The 15622-nt window shown below is 40.7% G+C and overlaps 1 protein-coding gene across 1 annotated transcript; it reads right to left on the bottom strand.

The window, feature by feature from the left end:
- Positions 1 to 2909: 2909 nt before the first annotated feature.
- LOC102235517 (gap junction alpha-4 protein-like) lies at positions 2910 to 10520 on the bottom strand. Its single transcript, XM_005813024.2, has 2 exons — positions 10338 to 10520; positions 2910 to 4874 (listed from the first exon to the last, which is right to left on the bottom strand). The coding sequence occupies exon 2, from the start codon at positions 4863 to 4865 to the stop codon at positions 3744 to 3746; it is 1122 nt and encodes a 373-aa protein (XP_005813081.1). The 5' UTR covers positions 4866 to 4874; positions 10338 to 10520; the 3' UTR covers positions 2910 to 3743.
- Positions 10521 to 15622: the final 5102 nt, after the last annotated feature.

Genomic DNA, 15622 nt, shown 5'->3' with positions numbered 1-15622 from the left:
GAATTATTTGTTCAATTTAAGTATGGTTAAATAATGTCCGAAGTCTTTAAGATAAGCCTTACTTAACCTTAAAGCAGCGCAATTCAGTTGAAGCTTATTTGATCAAGGGCGGCACATTAAACTGTTGCATGTTGAAAACAAAGCAACTGTTGTTTTGTCTGTAGGTTTTCTAGCCACAGACTAATTTTCTAACCCAGAACCTTCTTTTGGACCTTTTTTTTTAAAAGACAGCAAAGTTAAAAATGAAAAATTCCTGTCACACACAGAGACACACAAACACACCCACACACCGACACTTGCACTAAATGTATGACTAATTACATGAAAAACATGAAAATGCATATTAGATAAATCTCCTCAACAACGTAAGCTGGTATACGTCGGTGTTCACATATCCGTTTTTGTTTTAGCCATTGTTTCACCTGGGAATTAAAACGCTTTAAAATCTGTTACCATTTTTTATAGCTACAAAACACAGCCAGCGTTACAACGGTGTGGTTTGTTGGCCGGTAACTTCCAAATTGAGATTAACAGACTCTTCCCATCAAACCTGTTTGATCTTTTACCGTTTTGCAAAAAGAACAAGCAGAAATCCTGCCTGGTAGAGACATACTGCAAAGAAAGTTAAAGTTCTGAGTGGCGGCTGTGAAAAGGTGGTTCTACAAAATGTCGACTTGCACAGGTTAAGTAAAAGTGCCCTCCAGGCGTTTGCTTTTTGTGTTTCAGAAATGAAACCAGGTATGCTGTTCCTTTCACTTCACAAGAACTGATTTGTTTTTTTTTTAAAGAAAAAAATGGGCTTCATTTATTTTCGTTGGATAAATTGAGGAAGTGGATCCACTGTGACTCCAACAATGTCAGGAAGTAGAGTCACAGTGGCATCTGAACTCAGATGTTCCCTGGGAATAACTTTATGGATATTTGTTGAAAAAAGTTGACTTTAGTTTGTAAATTTTTCACAGCTTTACACAAGCAGAAGTCTCTGTTTTATTAGTTTTTTCTAAGGCACTCCTTATACATTTTTGCCCTGAACGATTGCATTGATGAGGGGAAACAGTCTAGACAAAGTAGATAATCAAACCAGTGATGGCTGTGAAGCTTTATTAATGCCCCATTGTTCTGAAGGAGGAACCAAGCCCTTTCTAGACACTCGTAGTGGGTTTTGAAGTTTCTTAGACTTGTCAGATCAAGTCACTTCAGTCAACCTGAAAGTTACTTAACGGTAGTGGAATGTTTAGTCTGTGAAAAAGAATAGGAGGCGCCCATTATTTTGTTCTGGTTTGTAATCTGTAAGTACAGATGATGCAAAAAGCTCGTCTGCAGATTTGCTGCTGGCTTCGCCTGGCACCGGCAGGTCGCCCTCCGCAATGTGTTCCTTGACCCCTACGGCTTTTCGCTGAAAACACAGAGGCCGACGCATGCACCCACAATGGAAAGTGGAGATAACAGAACCGCTCGCAAATGCCAGAAGATTTCGAACACGCGGCAGGGACTGAACCTGGTAGCCGTTGCTGCCTCAGCGGTACGTGCAAATTTGTCCCCAACAAGGGCGTGTGATTAAAAAAAAAAAAAAACACATTCCTCCAAAGGTTGAGGCGTCTCATTCCTATCGTTATTGCAAGAGAAAATTTTGGTAACCCACAGGGAAATAAATGATTTCACTGTTCCAGTTTTTTTTTCTTTTTTGACCGCTCCTAAAGTTGAAGCTGTTCCAAAAACCAGGTTCCCTTAAAGTTTTCTATTAACCCCTTTTCCTGCCATAAAAATCGCTTATCATCACGCCCACTGGTAATGGAGGCGGCATATACTGCTGAAAAGAAATATCACCTTAATGTATCAGAACCCAAGCAAGAACTTTTGTTGAAGGCGCTGACTTCTGGGTTTTATCAGTTGCTCTACATGAGAAAGGAAGAAAAAAAAGCATTAACAGCCCGACTTCTCCAGGGGAAATTAAATAGAGCACATAGCGCCGCTACGGCTTGTGCAGGCTTATGGTGCCGGATGAGTGATGCTCTCTTTTCACTGCGAAGCCATAACCCCCTGATTAGAAAACAGACATTAAATCAAAGTTATTTCCCTCCACTGGTTTCCTTGGCAAGCTGCACTGATGATATCGTGAAATACTCTTCCATATCTTTGTTTCTATTATTTATCCTGCTGGCATGAGGGATTCATTTTCTCTGCGTTGCAACAATGCTTGGATGGCATAAAGTGTATTGTTGGACAAGGAAACAATGGCAAATAAAAAATCTCATTCTGTAAAATGTGATGGGGGGGGGACATAAACAAAAAAGATCAACTTGAACTTCAGAAGTGAATAAATGACACAAAATTGTGTCCCTTAGACTTTATTATGAACTGACATCAAAAATGATGAATAATTCTTGTTTTTTTGTTTCAAACAATAATAAATATTATGACCAGGATTGCTTTACAACACCATAAAAATTACATTTAAATACATTTGTCCAAATATTCAACCACTCCCTTTCACTGAATTTGTACATTTCTGTACCGCTTTTTGTCCATTCAATGGGCAATTACTGGATTTGAGGTCCATAGAACAAAAGCAAAAAGCCTTTTTGGCACTGTATTGCTCTGCAACGTCAAACTTCACTGTATTTTATTGGGAATAAATGAGACAGACCTACGTATAAGAAAGCATAAATGCGATGTTAACAAACAGGATATGTGGTTTTTATTACCCTGAACACACCACCACATTTTGAAACACGGTGTTTATAGCCTATGCTGTGGGAGTGCTTGTCTGGCAAATAGATGGTGCTAAACACATTGAAATCCTGGAGAAAACCCTGTAGGACACTGAAAAAGATCTCCGCAAGCATGACACTACCACCGCCTTGTTTTGCTATGGGGTTGCTGTGTTCAGTGTAATCAAAACTGCATCGTTTTTTTTTTTTTCTATATGTTGGTCAAATCAATAAAATCCCAACATTGACATTTGTGGTTGTTAAACAACAAATTGCAAAGAGGTGTATTTTTGGACGGCTCTGCAGCTATTGCTTATTGAAGTTTCCAGCTGTAGGTTCACATTAATGCCATCGCACGCAGCGCGGCCACTTCCTCTAGTCTCTTCATAGCTGAAATGCTATGGTCACCGTTACTGTTGCTCCATCCCACAAATCCCAATCTTTTGGCTTCTCTTCCCACTCCCCACATCGCCTTCCAAGGCCACATCTCCAACTTTTGATTGACCGGAACTCACTGGGCGAAAGGAGACAAGCATATTGTGTGCGTGCCTTCATCCACGCCGCAATTATCCTTCTGGGAGCCGAGCGGGGTCCAGAGACCAGTGCATTCCACAGAGAGCACAAATCCATTAGGAGAGAGCAAAGTTCCAGGAGACTCTTGGGGTTTCAGTGCAAATCTCAGAAGCGTACGTTTAAATCTAAATTTCCTTGCATAAACACTTAGTAGCTCCCTTTGCCAGACCCCTCGGCTTGCTTTTTCCACATCACTTTGCTATTAAACCTAGCAGGAAGGCATCTTATGACTTAAATCTCATTATGGAGTCACATTTTTATTTCGCCATTGGCAGGGTTCTCAAAATGCTTCATTTTGAATAGATTTGTTTATCAAAAAAGAAAAAACCTGCAAATGTCTGTGCCTCTGAGGCATGGAGTTCACAGTGCAGTGGTTGTTATACTGCTTTCCTTCAAACTGTGCACTCCTATTTGTTAAGTGTCATGTGCAGAAACGTCAAAAACCAAAGGAAGCTACCGTCAAACATATTGTTTCTGGTTTTTTGCATGTCCCTTATGGGCACCTTTCACATCCGTCCCTGTTTGATCTGAATGTTTTGAATGACTGCATCGTTTGGAACTTGCTTTTCCAGTGGATTTCATGCAGTTCATGTAGCTTGGAAGCAAGTTATCCCCGGTCTCTCCTGCATCCCAGTTCACTTCTATTACCGTTTCAGCGTAGCTTTCACAGGGGTTGCCCGGTAATTTTGCCTCCCTACCCTGTGTGGGGATGCTGATGTCCCTGCCGGTGTTATAAACATGGGGCGTCTCCATTCGTAGGGCTGGAGTTACTTGTACCTGCTCTCTTAGAGGTAGGCAATCCTCATCCCACTTCTCTAGGTGATAGGAAAAGGCTAGGCTCAATAGATGGATGAGTTCAATCAGGTTGAGCAAAAGGGAGATGCCGGCTATCACCTGAGCGTAGACGGTGAAGATGGTCTTCTCCGTGGGCCGAGAGACAAAGCAGTCCACCGTATGAGGACACGGGAATCTCGTGCATTCAAACTTGGCCGCAATGAAGAAGCCGTCATAAAGGAACCAAAGTCCAGCGATAAATCCCGCCTCCAAGAAGACCTTTAGGAGGATGCTGAATGCATATGCCCTCAGAAGCCTCCCTTTCAGTTTCGGAGCTTCAGTAGATGCCTTTTTAGGCCCTATCCTTTTCCCACCACAGTTTTCTTTCTCTTTCTGCTCTGCAATTTCTTTAGTCACACTGGCGTCCTCCCTTTCTTTCACAGTTTCACATTTTTTACTCCCACTTTCACCTTTGCCCTCTTGGGCTTTTGGGTCCTTCCCACCTCTGATGGCCACGTATCCATAATAGAAGATGGAAGGAGTCGAAACAATGATGACCTGGAGGACAAAGTAGCGGAAGTGGGATATGGGGAAGGCTTTGTCGTAGCACACGGAAGTGCAGCCGGGCTGCTTCGTGTTGCAGACGAAGTCGGCTTGCTCGTCATCCCACGCCGATTCAGCAGCTGTTCCCAGTACCAGAATGCGAAACAGGAAGAGTACGGTGAGCCAGATCCGGCCAATAGCAGTTGAGTACTCTTGGCCCTCCTCCAGCAGGTGTTCCAGGAAGGACCAGTCAGCTCTGGACATCCTCTGCTCCTGAGAGGGACAGATTATAGATAGGAGGCCATGAGACACATTAGAAAATCAAAACCAAATGTTCCCTGAAAATGTACTGAAAGAAGATACGTTTTAAAGCAGGAAAAATCTTTTTTTTTTCAATTTAAATTTCTTTAGCCGAATCCCCGCAGAGATAATGTTACCAACCATGGGAATGAATATTCCCATATTGTGTTGTTTTTAACTATGCCTTTGTACTGGCAGTATATTTCCAGAGCTGCATTGAGTTATTCAGTTGTACATATAAGTTCAAACATAGGCATACTACTAATATTTGGATAAGTGCTGCCATTGCTAAAACTACAGGCAGACTAGAACAGCGCAGAAAATTTACATCATCATTCGCAACTTCTCCTGTTTGCTGATTGGCCCGGTTGAAATTCTACAACCGGGCCAAGTGAATGGGAGAAATCTCAGTCTGAGCTGTAAAGAGAGATTAGAGTTGTACAGAATAACGCAGAAAGGCGATGGCCATTGTAGGATGCTACAAACCTAGCCATGCTAGGCCAATCTACAAACCGGAATCTTAATATTATGATTATCCCTTAAAAAAAACTGATGTGTGTTTGGGATCTTTGTCCTGTCAGAACACCCAACTGTGACCAAGTTTCAACCATCTAAATACAAAACTCCTCTTGACAGCGAACCAGACCCTCAGCATGATAATAGCTCTTTTTAAGTCCGCCTGCTAAGTCAAACCAGGTAATGGGGACAAGACGTCCTGGTTATATATAACTGTGGTTACCGTGACTGATATCCAAAGTTTATGTATAATAATAATTTTTTTTTACAACTTTTCAATTTCATTTGTTAAGGACAGCGACTCACACCAGTCATTTCCAGTTTTATATCTGTAACTGAGCACATTTGCCGAAAAAGCACCGAAAAAATGGTTTAAGAGGGATCATAAAACTCTGGCATCAACGCACAATTGGCAAAGCAAACTGGATGTACTGACAGCATAGTTTGTCACTCTAATATAACTTCATAAGTTGAAAGCAGAAGAAAGATATAAAAAAAAACGTTGTCTGAGAGCTGCAGGTTGCAGCTGTATCAGACCGACAACCTATCTAGGGATTTAAAAGAACTCTTTGGCTGGCCCAAGCTCACTTTAATCTGGGAAAGTTGCTTTGATGATCTTGCGACCAACTGTGTTACAGCCGTTTGTTTTACCAGTGACATGAACTGTGTCGTGTCAACATCCTTCAGCCTGTGGCTGTTCCTTCTCTTGAAGCCAAGATTTCCATAATTTCAGGGCAACAAGTGCTTTGAATTGAGAGAATGTTTCACAATGGGCTAAATCTAAATCTACTCTCCACCTGTTTATTTTCACTAAGCTTGTCTATTTTTCCAGTGTAAAAAGGATCACTGGGCAAAAGTAAGAGTGCTCACTTTAGCTTTTCTTTTTCCGATTACCAGTAAGCGGCCATATGTCCTTTCAACAAATTTCCACAAGAAGAGGCTTTCCACATAGAGAGCAATTTGCTTTGTATACAATGCCTGGCTGTGACATCATCTATACACAAAGCTGTGAAAAAAGGTTTTGCTCCTTTCACATTTCTGCTGTTTTTGCTTTTATGTCACACAAGTTTCATACCTTAAACCTTCATACCTTAAAGGGGCAGTATCATGTAAAATCGACTTTGTTACAATGTGATTCCCTCATCAAGAGCACATGTGGAGTGTTGCCTTGATTCTTTCATGCACGTTTGAGAAATCCCTTAATCTCCATGGCAACCATTCAGCTGTGAAAAACACCTTGCGTGGCTTTGGAGGACAAAGCTCCCCTTCTGAGCTGCGGCTTCTTAGCCACCAAGCTTCCACCACTCAGAGCAGCCCGAGTCGCAACGCCTCAGCTCAGCTCCTTCAGACTAGCCAGCCGCAGTTAGCAAACAACTGGCGGAACTGCGCATCTGCTGAGCTCATTGTACGAGCTGCTTCTCAGTGCAACGCTGGGAAAAAACGTTGCTAAAGAGTTAATAGAGGAGCACTGTTGTGAGACGGAAGCCCAATTTGAAGGCGTTAAAGCAGAAAGTCACATTTCTTTTAAGGTATATAGCATCTTTATAACTGAAGTTAACATAGTTACATGATTATGCTATAAAACGGTGCTATGTTCCTGGAAAACACATAATGCATTTAAAGGCACACAAACTATTGGAAGGAATATAAAAGACATGTGGAGCACGGGAATGCAGAGTGCCAAAATGAAAAGCTCACTTTCTTTACAAAGACTGTTTAAGAACCCCAGAGACTGAGAATCCCTTCATTACTGGAACCCCTGGAGTCGTTGTGTGGGGGATGTTCTACCGCAACAAGGACCGGGTTACAAGTTATACAGAGCAGCCCATTCAACATTGTTCAGAACCCCCCCATGCTGGAGCAAAGTTCAAAGAATACAACGCTTTACAGGTAATGAGGGACATAAAAACTGACACAGTAAAGCCTCCAAAAGGTAATGGCTCTAAGTTTAATTTGTGGAGAGGAAAAAAAAAAGTCTGTTTTTGCTGTTTAATTGGGTAAAACAACATACACCAAATGCATAGATTCTGAAATGCATTTGAAAACATTCCAACTTATGGCTATTTTTACAGCATGCAAAACTTTCCAGTGCAATTTTTTTTTCTCAAAGAGGTTCTAATGTGGTTCCTAAATCCTGACTACGTGTGGGGTGCAGACAAACTTTAAAACCATGGACAGTGAGAGCTTTTTTGGACTAATCTCAGAGTGGGGGGCAGATGAAATTAGATTAAGCAATTAGATGTAAGTGGACAATATCCTTTTACATGCAAGATGTGTTGCATTTGTTGCTGCAGCTTAATTTTAAGGGCACGCAGCCCAGCTACGCCGCGAGGACTGGCTTGAAAATGTACCAATTACATTTTAATTGGTACATTTTATTTCCATGACAGAATTCTCACCGGTTTTTGAGAAAAGGAAAAGAAAAAAACAACAAAAAAGCGGCGCGTTGTTTTATCCTGTAAGTAACAAACGAGCTAATTTTCTCCAACCTTTTCGGCATAATGGTTCCTTCTTCACGAAAGAGCGCGTGTGTCTGGCGGCGGTTCCCTTATTAGTTCTTCCATGAGCTCACGCTGTTCTGAGGGGGCTCCGGGCCCTCATCATCGAGATGCAGAGGAGCGAGGCTTCCATACACTAACAAAACAACTAAAACAAAAACATATGGCGCTAAACTTAGCATTTTATTTGAGCAGGATTGGGGCGCGCTGCAACTGTTTACGACGAAACTTTGAAGGACCCGTCCAAAGAGAGGCCGTTATCCCTTTTTACAGAACACGACTACGAGCCGTTTATGCGTTTGGTGTATTAGGTAATAAGAGTAAGCAATGTGTAACGCGGCGCACTGTGGCTGAATTCAATAAAGTATTGTCCTGACCTGTGAGGATGTTAGGAAATGGAGGATGTTGGACATTGTTGAATGACACAGCGGCTTGCTCAAAGGGCAACACACACACCCCCCCACACACACACACATCTGAATAAACATCCTGTGTGGGGGAGATCAGGCTTTGCTGTGATGCTTGTCTATTTGTTTATGCTATTAATGTTTTTATGTTATTTCTTCCATCTCAGGGAAGAAATAACTCTTCATATGTGAAAATAAAAACTCCTATGACAGGATGAGGAGACAATGGGCTGCCAAGCAACTCGGAGACGATAATGGCGTAGTAACTTTGCTGTTTCTGGGAAAATTCACGTGAGGAATTTGCTGACAATGTACCTGTGAGTGGGCTGGTATGATGACCTCACAGTATAAGAAGCCCAAATGAAAATATTATAGTATCACTGAGTTAACAAAATTAAAGTGTAAAGTGATATAAAATATTTATTTTTGCTCTTACAATAATATTTATTGCTTTGATATGCTACATCAGTAAAAGTCATATTTCTTTTGTTTGAGTACCATTATAGAATGAACTGTCGCACACCTTAATCTTGGCACTATATCCATTTAAACATCTTTGTTTTTAGTTGCTCCATATATTTATGGTATTCACAACTTCAATTTACTATCTAAAAAAAAAAGAAATTCCCAGAAAAGAATCCCAAAATAAGCCACAACAGGTAAATAGTACCATCTAAACTAACTGAGTAGAAGTGTGTAGCAACAGGTGGGGGAGGGGACAGATGGCCATGATCTAAAAAGCTGGAGAAAATGTACCTGTAGCAGTTTCTCTGGCTTCCAGTTAAATGACTTTAAGCTGTTGGGGCTCAGCAGTTTTGTAATCTTTTTCAACAACCTCCAGAAAACTTGAAACACTTTAATGATTCTAATAAATAATGAATGTGGTGAGTAAGCGACACATAGCGGAGTTGGTGATGTTGCTGTAAAATTACGCTCCATTACACAACGTGATGACAGTTCCTCCTACAATAAAAGCAATAAAAATGTGTAGAAAATGCTTCTATTGACTGATGTTTAATTGTAAGCAATGGAAAGGAGACGGTTGTAAACACATCAGTAACAATCCTGGTCAAAAGATAAATGACATACAAATCTAAGTGCTGACAAAGTCTATATTTCTGTATTACTGTTTCTTGCACCCACAACCAAACTTCAGGTCACTCCAGGCACATTTTCTGTCATTTTAAAAGGTGGATATTAAACTGTAGAAACATTCTGATGTATAGGCTTAGGCGGATTTTGGAGCCTCAATTGTTTCTTGTTTCGGTCTTACAAACGTCTCTGGTTTAATATTACAGTTAAAAACACAGCATGGCAAAAGTTCATCTTACAACAACAACAACAAAAAAAACATGTAAAAACAAATCTTCCGGCTGCTTCTAGGTTTTACGCAAAACTAAATTATTTGTAGGTTATTCTAGGAATGGTGCATTTGCACACGTACACCAAAGTAAATAAGCTGGTCAGAAATTGAAATAAAAATGACAGTGTGCGCCTTACTTTCTTTTTGACATCGCTCTAAAAGGACTAAAGTCAGTGATAGAAAATGTTAGTTTTGAAAGCACAGCTTTTTTTTTGTGTGTGAAAACTTTGCGCATGTTCATACCAGTAGCGTAGTTCCCAAACTGTATTTTTAAAAAAGTCAGGTTTTGATCAATCACCAAAAAGTCACATAACAACTAAGAGCCTGGCTCAACTCAGAAAACGGCAGCAATAATGAACAGAACGAGGGCTTTGAAACCAGTCAACTCTAAATTAAGTTCTGTTGAAACTTTCACATTTCCTAAAGGGATTGAAATAAGATCATTGTCACCTATTACAATGACATAAAAAAAACACCTACTGGAATTATCCTTAAAAACGCAAAAATGAAACTTTTACCTGCCACTGTAAACACAAACCAGAACATTTATTCATTCACGATAAAAGAGACTTCACACTTCATAATGCTCTCATAATTCCATCCGTATTCATTTTTGTTTTATTTTTTCCCTTATCCAGGTGAACCTTCTTACCTTTCTCTCTCTTAAGGCGGCTTGTGTCTCCTCGCCGGTTCCGAGTCGCTCTGCTGATGTTACGCCGCTTGAAAGTGTGCGCTGCCTCCTTTACAAAGATCCGCCGTAATCGGAAAAAGTGGGGAGAACTTTCCCATGCCCGCTGCTCTTCCCCTCTCCGCTCGGGCCCTCCCTCAGGAACTCCGTCCAGGAAACGTGATGCATGGACCCAGAGCGGTTCTGGGTAGCTGCGCCCCGACGCTCGAGCTCTGACCCTGTTGGATGAGGGCGCGCCGTCAGCGCGCGCGATAATTGCGCGGCGGGGGAAATGCCGCCTGTTGCGCTTTAGTTTAACTTTGGAGGTTCGCGGTCACTGAAGATGAAACGGAAGCACGAATGAAAGATATAATAATAATAATAATAATAATAATAATAATAATAATAATAATCAGCTTAAAATAAACCGATAGACTTATTATTATTATTACAAAAATAGAAAGCCATTTATCCTAATCTACATTTGAGCATCTAGATTTATGGCCGGAATGAAAACAGCGTTGTTGTTGTTTTTAGGATTTTTATCTCTCATCTGCACGTAAATGACTCGATGTAATCTGCTGTGTTTCCTACTTTGAATAATTAGTCGAGCTTACTGTACTGTTTGATAACTATATCAGTTGGAATGTACGACTTCACTGACACATTATTTTTCTGGGTTTTTTTTTTTTTTGCAAAGCTCCTCGAGACATTTATTGTGAATTGGTGCTAGAAATAAAACTGGCTTGAATTGAATTTATTTCCTGACCCCTTCGGATCCTTTGAAGTGAACTTTTACGCATCAATTTACGAGATAGCTGACACATTATCCATCTGATTATTGTCCACCAGACTGTAATTTAGCGTCACACCACATAACGGCGCCACTTACCTTATTTCCAGTCGGTGCGCGACTTCCATGAAGCTCTTCAACCGGCTGAAACAATGGGTGGATTTAATCCCTCGCCATATTTTGTAAACTATCGGTCATAATGTATGTTGCACCTTGAAAAAGTATTCACGCCCCTCGATTCTTTTCACATTTTTGTCCTTTTCTTTAACATGACGGACCAACGCCAAGTAATGTGAATGTAAAGTGGATGGAAAAAAATGTATAGTTTTCCAAACTGTTTACAAATAAAAATGTGAAATGTCTGGAATTTTATTTTTGTTTTTTTTTTTAGATTTGTAATGAAATCTTCATCCTGTTAAGAGTCTAACCTCTTTTTTCCCAACTATAACACGTTTCCTTCCGTTTACCTGAATTTAACTCCATCTACCTTTCAATTAAAAAAAAGCATTCCCAAAGCATGATGGTGCCACCACCGTGTTTTCACCATGATGTCAAATGGTAATTTTCTTCAAAATGTTCAAAATGACCTATGTTCATTTTAAACATAGGTTGTAATTTATTTATTTATTTTGATCTAGTTAGTCTGATTGGAAGAAAAATCCTCAATTGGATTTAGGTCTGGACTTTGACATTCCATTGTAGCTCTGGCTAAAGGTTGTTCTCCCAGTGAAGGGTGAATATATAGCCCACAGCATTATCCTACCTCCACCATGTGTGTCAACGTCTCCCATATATGCCGCTTTTCATGTAGATCAAAACTGGTCACAGTTGAATTAATCTGACCAGAAAACATTCTTCACAAGTTTGCCATACCCCTTTCGTAGTTCGCATCAAACTGCAGATGAGACTTCTTATAGTTTACTTCCAGCAAGTTCTTTCTTCTTGCTGCTGTCCCATACAGCCAAACTGGTGGACTGCATAACCAGTAGTTGACCTGTGGTAAGCTTTTCCCCCCATAAGTCGTGTATTTCTGTTCACTAATGTGCTAAAACAGACTTCTGACACCTTCACAGGAGACCTGCATTTATTACGTGACCTCTGAAGGCAGCTGGCTTCTCTGGGTTTTTTATTTAGTGGCTGGATTACAGAGCAGATGATGACACAGGTCGAGTGTGGTTAAAGCAACAAGTGTTTTATATTTCCACATTCAACATGTCTTCATGAAAGAGAGGTGGGTTCCAGCTTTACAACAGCAGCAATCACCACGTGTCAGTCAAACTACAAAGGGCTCTGCCGGGGAAGGAATATACCATCACTCACTCACAGGGGTGTACCAGATCCCCATCATTTCACCACTTATCCACAGAAGACATTGATATAAATGCAAATATTTAGCAATTTAATATAAGTATTTAAACATTCAATCACTTAACTTTACACATTATCCCCGTCGTATTCATACAGTACAAGCTCAGAAATTTCCCACACTCTCCGGAACCTTTAAAAGGTGTCCAACAATTGTTTTCCCTGAACGTCCCGGGGAAGACACAGAGAAAACAAGAGTGATCACAACCTAGCATACAATTTTTATTTTTTTACATTTATTTATGCTATGATGTCGCGTGATCGTAATGGAATATATGAAAAACAGCCGTCTCATTCTGAAAAAGTTTAAAGTCTTTTTGCGAGGAATTGGATCTTTCTCAGAATCCTAAATTTCCCCAATAGCTCAGTGGGGGGGGGGAAAAAAAAAAACAGAGACCAGTTTAGCTTTGTTTGGATTCAGGTCAAGGACATCCCAAGGAGCGTATGAAATGAAACTGACGGCATTAATAAACATGAAGGCGGATGAGCAACTTTCTATTGGGTTTATGCTCAAATAGATTTGAGCTGCAAATCATTTTACTGTGACCGTTAAACCATGATGGGTTCTGCGTTGATAGCCAAGCTTAAGCAAACGGCGGTGGCGGCGGCAGTAATCCTCTTGTAAAGTGAGTTATTTTGCCTCCACCATTTTATTACTGTCTAATTTATCAATAAGGACGCTACTGCGGTCTTCACATTGATCTTTAGCTGGAATGACGCCGGTGGTATTACCTGAACTGTACGGTAAACTGGTAGCATTTGAATCCTAATGTAATACTTTCATACTTTGGGTCTCCTTTATCTTTAATTACTGTACTCCTTTGTTGTGGCACATCCATCTGCAGTAAGAGTGCTTTATTTCCCAGAATCCTGTTTATTATCACACTACTACATCATTTCCTTTATAGTTCATGCCAAATATTTCCCAAAGATGGTCTCCGTGGTGACTCAGTGCATTGGTTAAAATTATGTGTTGTGCTTCCTGAAGCACTCTCTCGCAGCCTGACCCTGTTGAGTCATTCAACGTTAAATGGCTTTTTAAATAATGACAAGGTGCTCACTGCATCATTTATGATGAAGTAACTTGCAACCAGCAGAAACATTTTTATGCTATTTGTATTTTATTTTATTTTTTACAATTTCTGGTTCCCGCATGCGTACCCACGCTTGTGTGCTGGGGTTTTTGTTTGTTTTGGCAGGATATTGCCACTGCATATGTACAAAAAGAAACATGACCTTTTTTTCCCCCCCTCACTGTCTGACATCAGGACAAAGTGTGGCAAGCAGTCAAGCTTAAGCAAACAGTGAGCTTAAGCTTCGCCTATTTTGACTCATGGGCTCAATGTCAAAATATTGTAGTTCGGACATACTATCATCCAAACTGCCTCTCTTAGACAATGTTTTTCCTCCACATTCTGGTTCACTGGGCAAATCACCAAATAAATCTTCATTTCAGTTTCAATCTACAGACTCTAATGGTACCATTTTTGACCCGGCTGAGCAGTGCTTGATTCACAGTTTGATACTCCAGACATGACATCACTAATCAGCAACTTTCAGCTGCATTTTTGACCGTTTTGTGGCAGCTGCTCTTGTCTTGCATGCTATTGTGGAAAGAATGTGGTTGGGTGTATTTTGGACATGAGATTTTTTTGAGGGTTTCCTTAGCACCAACTGTATTCAAATGGAGAGAACTGGGCTACAGTAAATGGATATGATTATTGTTATTAAAGTTGAAGTTGGCATTCCTTGTAAGCATATATCCTTAAAAGAACAGGATTCTGTGTGTGTGTTCGTGTTGAAGGTGCATGCAGCTCTTTTAAGCTTTAATACTATCAACTCCTCTGTTTGGACAGCACACAAAGCTTCTCTTCTATTTGTGTTTAGTGGGAGCTCTTTTATTATGTTCAGGGAAGGGCTTGGCAGTGAACGGGCTTTGTTTGCAGATGTGCTGCCACAGTCGAACTGAACAAGCTGAATGCGTTGTCAAAACCTAGACTATCTTTCCCTCCCTGGAAATAATCACCTAATATGTCCAAGTACAACTCTCTCTTGGGAGGCAACAATAAGAGATAGAGGGTGGCTGCATTTCCAGATAATTGCACAATTTGACATTTCGGAAATGATTTTGCTGGATGAAAGCATGGCAACTTCAAAAAGAGATTGCACGTTCATCTTGTAGGAAAATGTGGAGATGAAACACTGCTGTCAACCAAGATTTTCAGTCCTAAGTCAGTTTGGAAATCGTTCATCTGCATGGAACTCCATTGGAAACCCATTGCAACCCTATTGGAACGTCATTGAAAATGCATTGGAACCTCACTGGATCCCTATTGGAACCTCATTGGAACCTCATTGGAACTCTATTGGAACTTCATTGGAACTCTATTGAAACCCTATTGGAACCTCATTGGAACTCTATTGAAACCCTATTGGAACCTCATTGGAACTCTATTGAAACCCTATTGGAACCTCATTGGTACCTCACTGGATCCCTATTGCAACACTATTGGAACCTCATTGGTACCTCACTGGATCCCTATTGCAACACTATTGGAACCTCATTGGAATCCCATTGACTCTCTGGTGTCAAGGTGAATTCTGAACTGTTATTCATTGTCAATCAGAGTCTAATTCAAATGCAGACACCACAACAAACACAGATTCAACGGCAGCTTTCCTTCTTATACTGGACAGAGACGGATCACAAGCTAAGACAGCCTTCATCAATCCATCGTATAAAAAAACTAATTGCGTCTTTCTTCCTGAGAAGTCAGGTCCTGACAGTTATTCCTAATCATGCCCATGTCATCTCTCAATATGCAGAATATCAAAAAAAGGGGGGAGGTTTGGACAATGTATCCGACTGATGCACCACGCAGACTTTTATCAAAAGCCTGCTGAATTGACAATGAATCATTCTGACAGATCAGCGTCTTGCTCTTTTCTTTGGTCATTACGTCTGTAGATGAATGTCTTGGAGGGAAGTGGGGACAGCTGACAGCGAGTAATGGAACTGCTTCTATTCAGGAGACGCGTTACGTCTGCCTGCGTTCTGGAAGGAATCAGGGAGGGAGGGCGGCTGTCTCTCTTCCCTCACCAAACTGCCAGC

This window comes from Xiphophorus maculatus, chromosome 13 (assembly GCF_002775205.1).
Source record: "Xiphophorus maculatus strain JP 163 A chromosome 13, X_maculatus-5.0-male, whole genome shotgun sequence".
Lineage (NCBI taxonomy): Eukaryota > Metazoa > Chordata > Actinopteri > Cyprinodontiformes > Poeciliidae > Xiphophorus > Xiphophorus maculatus.
Note: the sequence above shows the minus strand (reverse complement) of the source record. Positions and strands in the feature narration are given on the sequence as shown.